At 33.1% G+C, this 7,163-nt stretch overlaps 1 protein-coding gene across 1 annotated transcript; it reads right to left on the bottom strand.

Annotated features, from left to right (window-relative positions):
- Window positions 1-888: 888 nt before the first annotated feature.
- Window positions 889-4,391, bottom strand: LOC127086745 (protein DETOXIFICATION 40). The gene is made up of 7 exons (XM_051027538.1): window positions 4,014-4,391; window positions 2,133-2,764; window positions 2,007-2,063; window positions 1,637-1,875; window positions 1,423-1,541; window positions 1,252-1,338; window positions 889-1,152 (listed from the first exon to the last, which is right to left on the bottom strand). The coding sequence occupies exons 1-7, from the start codon at window positions 4,335-4,337 to the stop codon at window positions 1,078-1,080; spliced, it is 1,533 nt and encodes a 510-aa protein (XP_050883495.1). The 5' UTR covers window positions 4,338-4,391; the 3' UTR covers window positions 889-1,077.
- Window positions 4,392-7,163: the final 2,772 nt, after the last annotated feature.

The following is a 7,163-nucleotide window of genomic DNA, read 5'->3' as shown; positions in this document are numbered from 1 at the left end:
ATTGGCTTAAGGCCATGGAGAATGAGATCCAAGCCCTCCTAGAAAATAAAACATGGATTTACACCACGCTTCTACCAGGTAAAAAAGGTAAAACAGCCTATAGGCTGCAAATGGGTCTACAAGACCAAATTCAATGTTGATGGCATTGTTGAAACATATAAAGTGTGGTTGGTCGCAAAAGGTTTTACACAAATGGAAGGTATTGATTTCTTTGATACATTTTCACCTGTTGCCAAACTAACCACAGTAAGACTTCTTCTTGCCCTTGCTTCATCTTTAAATATTTACCTTCATCAACTTGATATTTCCAATACATTTTTTCATAGAGATTTGGACGAGGAAGTGTATATGTCCTTACCAAAAAGCATTACTCCTTCTCCTCATCAAGTTTGCAAACTTTTGAAATCCATTTATGAATGAAAACAGTCCATAGACAATGGTTTGCCAAATTGTCCACAATTATCCAATAAACTTTAAACAATGCTCATCTAATCATTCTTTTTGTTTATTCATCAATCTACTACTTCTTTCATTACCCTATTGATTTATATTGATTTAATTATTGCATGGAATAACATTGACATAATCAATCAAGTCAAAGCGACGTTGAGGCATCACTTTCACATTAAAGATCTAAAACCATTAAAATACTTCCTTAGCGTGGAAGTAGCAAGAAAGCATTATCGTTAGTCAACGCAAGTACATCCTTGCTAATGCTGGCATTCTGGGATGCAAGCCTATTCATTTTTTATTTCTTGAGCAAATATTTTTAGTTTATTATAAAGGAGTATGAAAAAACTCCTACAACTGTGGCATGCGCACTTACATTCGTTTTTTTAAATAACCAGATCTGAACACGTATCAATCAGTGTATAACACTTAAGAAAATGTCATAACACATATTTTATAGGTTCTTTCAATTTAATAAATAGTGCGTACTATCTTTTATAGATCTGAATTAACTAAACCGAATTTTTTATTCTCAATGCAACTACATTTCAACCAGGAATCCTAATTGAACCAAGAAGGTCTTTGACTCTCATCACTCCAATAACCGATATAAATTTTTTCTAGCATTTATGCAATTACTGAATTTAGAAGGGGCTCCTTTTTATCTTCCCATTCGTTCAACCTCTGGAGTGATGCTTCCACCTACAAAAAGAATAAAGTTTTTTATTAGAAATTACCAACGACCCTCCAATTTCCTACACTCTAATCATGCAAATGAAATTATTTTCCTTTATTTTTTACCTCTTTGTTCCAGTCAGTTCTAAATGTGACCCACATCAGAATAATTGTCTGCATAGTAGTTCCACCAAGCATCCCTAGCCACAGTCCCTGTCACAAAAAGATATCACGTTGTTAAGAATCTTATAATTGAAATATAGTCCAAAACCTTATATGGAAAAATAAAAGATTTACCTTAGCACCAAAATTGAAGTAAAAGCCTAGAATTACACCCAATGGTACACCAACTAGATAATAACAACCCACATTCACATAAGCAACAAAAGCTTGCCATCCACAACCAACAGCAACACCTACATTCATTCATGTAAGATAATTAATTGGTTGCTAATGACAGGTTAGTAAATAAACAAAAAAAAATTTATTACTAATCAGGTAATTAATTTACCAGATAAGACTGGTTGAATGCCATTCAGAACAAGAGAAAAAGCTAGGATTGGACAAAGATCTGAGACCGCGGCTGCCACGACTTCTCCCTCCGTGAAAATATAGCTGATAACATCCCTTAATGCAATCACAACTACTGCCGAGATTACTGATACTAAAAATGATATCAATGTCACCACTTTCACCGAAAATGAAGCTGATTTTGGATTTCTTGCTCCTAGCTCGTTGCTCACCCTCACACTGCACATGCTTAGACATCAGACATGATACTGACACTATACGTACATGCAGACATCAGACATGACACTGATATGTAAGTGAACATACGCGTGTTGATAATAATTTTACAAACTAAATAAGTAGAATCAAACCTTGCAGCTGCGTTGAATCCAACTGAGACCATGAACACCCATCCAAGAACCGTGGTACTGCAACGAAAATGGTCAGTATCAAATTGATCCAAGAATATCAACAAAGAACAAGTTGAGTAACTTTACCAAATAGAAAGAGAATCAAGAGCCAATTCAGGCTCAGGAAGAAGCCCAGCAAGCAAAACCAGAATCTGAAAGTACCAAGATTCAAGACAGAGCATAACCGCGGAAGCCGCCGACAGTTTAAAAAACTCCGGCAAACCCGAAAACGCCTCCAAAGTAAAGCCATTCCACGTCTTCTTACACTTTTCACTTTTCACAATGTAAACAAACTGAGCAACAACAACAATCCACCACGACAAACTCAAAACCGAAGAAGCTCCCACTAATCCCCACCCAATCTTAAAAACAACAAGCCAACTTAGTCCGAGATGAACCACCAATGTTGCTGCTGCAATGTATGCACTTGGAAGAACTATACTCTGTGCTTGAAGAAACTTGGAAATCGGAAAGTTTATCGCATAAGCGAATATTTGTGGGATAAGCCCGTAAACGAAAAGCGCGGCAGAAGAAGAGATTCTTGGTGATTGTCCTATGGCTATCAGAATTGGTTTGCTAAAGATATAAATAACCGTTAAGAATAAACCGGTTATTGTTAGAAGAATTGTTGATCTTTGTAGGTAAGTTCCAAGCATTTCATATTTTTCTGCTCCATATGCTTGTCCACATAGAGTTTCAACTGCACTTCCCATACCCAACTGTAACAAAATTTATTATTAATAATAATTAATTATAAAATTTAATAATATTAATAGTTATGTTTATTATAATAAAAAATTGTAACATATTAATTGGTCAAGTCGTGATTAGCCATGAATTTCCGCAATTATAATTGGGAGGAGCTGAAACAACTTGATATCAGAACTGACTTCAAATCGAATTAATCGGTCCAATGAACTGGATACCGGTGAAAATCAAAACAAAAATAATAATAAAAATAAATTAAAAAATTAACTGTATTTTGTTGAAATTTCAAAAAATATATATTTAATTTTTTAATATTTTAAAATTTTAATTGTTGTTCATTTTTTACATTAAGGTAATCCACTTCATATAGTAAAAACAATGATAAATAATATCAATAATAATAATAATAGTAAAATATCAAATTTTATAATATTACTATTTAATAGTATTAATTATTTTTGATAATATTATACAGTAATGATTTTTAAAATATGACTACAATCTGAACTGGCACATTAAAGTAACATAATTTATCAGAAACCAGATATAAATAAAAATTAATAAAAAGTTAAATGTACTTTGCCTAAATTTAAAAAAAAGAAAAAGCACTTGACTTTTTATTTTTTAGATTTGCCTTTATATAAAAAGTTCTAGAATGATATGATAAAATTTCTTTCACCTTAATCATAAATCAATTTGCTTTCAAAAAATACTCAATTCATATTAAATGAAATACAAACCTTACCTCTAACATTGGCATTAAGATAACTGAGTGGTATTATTTAAATACCAAAAAATTAATTTATTCTAATTCTATATAAAAATACATCATTTACAATTAATAAATAAATATAAAAAAGAAAAAAATAATTAAAAGGTAAAAATACATATAAGGTGTAGGATCTAAAGTAGTGTCACCATAACATTTCTCACGATAATTTTAAAATTATATGAAACAAAAGATTATATTTAATGATGATTTTAGGTGTGAAATTGAGAATTTGTCATGTTAATTTAAAACTAGGATTTTTTGGGGTATTAATTTAAAAGCGGGATTTTAAATAACGGTTTGCAATATGAAAAAGTAACTTCCTCTACAATATGACGAATCAGAAGCAACACAAATTGTTAAGGCAAGTTTATGATAAAAATAATCAAACAAGTTTATTTTAACGTGCTTCATTCCACTAAACTTCTTCTAATCCATCGATTTAACTTAACCATAATCTAAACATTAAAACGAGTGATGTGAGTTCTTACCATGAGGCCATAAGCAAATATCTGAATACCGGTGTTCCCGAGCGACGCGGCGGCGAGCTCAAGGTTACCAAGGTGGCCGGAGAAGATTTGTGTGGCCATAGACATAACATAGTTGGTGAGATAAACAAACACGGCTGGAGCGGCTAAGAAGAAAAGGAGTTTAAGCTCAATCCACGAGGCGGAACGGATGCGGCGGAAGTATGGCACGGTGGTGTCCGATAGAATTCTCTCAAGCTTGCCGTCAGATTCATGGTGCGCCGGTGGCGTATGGCTGGGAGGTGATAAGAGTGGTCCTTCGGCGGATTTTTTGTTCACTGAATCCATTTGAATTATTGCTGTACGGTAGATAACCTTACAAACGAATGGTTTATATAATGAACTCGTGCTACTTCATTCTCATATATATTATTTTTTTGACTTTTTTTATTTATTTAATCACTGTATAAATAATAAATATAATAGTAATGATTTTTGTCCTGACATATTTATTATCTTTTCTCTTTGAAAAGGATATCTTATCATTATTATTATTATTATCATTCTACCCTTTTGAATTGATGATCTGTATTTTGTCATTTGTTTTACCGACAACCCAATGCTTAGTTTCCAGAATATATTTCCATTTTTTGTTAAATAAGTAATACATTGAATTTATTTCATAAATTAAATAATTATACTTGAATTAAAAGCTACTAATTGATTAAATGAATTGAACTTACTTCTCGTCCTCATATTAAGTGTTTGGTTTGTGAATTTTGTTTTTCTCAAATTATTTATTTTTTAATTTTTATTTTATTTATCATTAGCATTCATCGATTTTCTAATACTGATGTATACAAAATATAAACTACATCTTATAGGATACAAATTTATTGCATATTGAATTTATTGAATATATATTTCTTGAATTCGTATATTTTTAAAATTATATTGTGAATTTTTTATATTTATTTTTTTAAAATTTTAAATATTGAAATAGATTAATTATCTAAATTATATAACTAATTAAAATTTTGGAGCGGCAAGAAAAATAATTCATAATAAAAATAAGATATATTTGGATCAGAAAAATCGAGAGATGAAAATCTCATATAAGGTGTTCAGTAATAAAAATGAAAATAACTTATGACACTTTGCATAACATTCTATATAGTATTCTCATAGCGGGTCAATCCAGTATAAATATTACTCTTAATATTCATACATATGTTTAAGACTTGATAACTCCTTATCCATGATCCATGAGATGTGATCATCAGTCTATATACATAATAGTCTTAATGCTTTAATATTATCCCACTTCACAATGAAGCTCGACTACGGATACTTTAAGAATAGTGTCTTTATATTTAATGTGATCTCATGATTAAGTCACACTTGATACATTAAATGGACTATCTATTCTAGGGACTTTATTAAACAAACATAATAAAGAAAAAGCCTTTTATTATTAATAAATAATTCGATACAAGTACCAAAAGTATTGGCCTCTAGGGCCTACACCAACAATCTCCCACTAGCACTAGAGCCAATCAGGCATACCCCTAATGCCCATAGATCTAGTATGGCCATCTCTGCTGCGCAAGAGGCTTTGTCAGTGGGTCAGCGATATTGTCAAGTGTAGGTACTCTGCATATTTTCACATCTCCTCTATCTATTATCTCTCGAATGAGGTGATAACGCCTAAGTATGTGTTTGGATCGTTGGTGAGATCTAGGCTCCTTAGCTTGTGCAATAGCACCATTGTTATCACAATAGAGACCAATGGGATCCACAATGCTAGGAACTATGCCAAGTTCACTAATGAACTTTTTGATCTAAACAACTTCCTTTGCTGCACTTGAGGCAACAGTGTACTCGGCCTCGATTGTAGAATCAACAATTGTATCTTGATTTGAACTTTTCCAGCTCATAGCGCCACCGTTTAAGCAAAACACATAACCAGATTACGATATAAAGTCATCCTTATCTGTCTAGAAGCTAGCATCGGTGTATCCAATTACAACCAACTCTTCCTGACCTCCATATATCAAGAATGAGTCCTTAGTCCTTCTCAAATACTTAAGGATATTCTTGACAGCTACCCAATGAGCATCACCAGGATCAGATTGGTACCTACTCGTTGCACTCAAAGCATACGAGATATCTGGTCGAGTACATAACATGGCATACATGATATATCCTATTGCAGATGCATATGGAATCTTATTCATGCGATCCCTTTCTTCCTTAGTTGAAGGAGATTGTGTTTTTGATAGACACGGGCCATGTTGCATAGGTATGAATCCTTTCTTGGAATCATGCATATTAAAGCGTCTCAGCACTTTGTCTATGTACGTACTCTGACTTAGGCCAAGCAGTTTTTGTGATCTATCTCTATAGATTCTGATTCCTAATATATATGTTGCTTCACCTAGGTCCTTCATAGAAAAGCATTTCCCCAACCAAGACTTTACTTGTTGCAGGGTAGGGACATCGTTTCCAATGAGTAATATGTCATCTACATATAATACCAGGAAAACAATCATGCTCCCACTAACCTTCTTGTAGACACAAGGCTCATCTTCATTCTTGATGAATCCATATTGTTTTACCGTTTCATCAAAACAAAGATTCCAGCTTCTGGAAGCTTGCTTCAATCCATAGATTGATCTTTGTAACTTACATATCTTTTGGGCTTCTTCTGGTATGTCAAATCCTTCAGGTCGTGCCATGTACACATCCTCAAGAAGATTCCCATTAAGGAAAGCAGTTTTGACATCCATCTGCCATATTTCATAATCATGATATGCAATGATAGCAAGTAAAATCCGAACAAATTTAAGCATTGCAATTGGTGAAAAGGTTTCATCATAGTCAACCCCATGAATTAGTTTATATCCTTTTGTAACCAGTCTTGCCTTATAGGTATGTACCTTACCATCCATGTCAGTCTTCTTTTTAAAGACCCACTTGCATCCTATAGGGTTAACTCCTACAGGAGGCTCTACCAAGGTCCAAACTTGGTTTGTGTACATGGAATCCATATCAGATTTCATGGCTTCTAGCCACTTCTCAGACTCGGGACCAGTTATGGCCTCTTGGTAGGTCACAGGCTCATCTTGATCCATGAGTAATACATCACCTTGATCAGTTATGAGATATCCATAT

This window comes from Lathyrus oleraceus, chromosome 5, assembly GCF_024323335.1.
Source record: "Lathyrus oleraceus cultivar Zhongwan6 chromosome 5, CAAS_Psat_ZW6_1.0, whole genome shotgun sequence".
In the NCBI taxonomy this organism is placed as follows: Eukaryota; Viridiplantae; Streptophyta; class Magnoliopsida; order Fabales; family Fabaceae; genus Lathyrus; species Lathyrus oleraceus.
The sequence above is the reverse complement of the archived record's forward strand: the minus strand, read 5'-3'. Positions and strand labels throughout refer to the sequence as shown.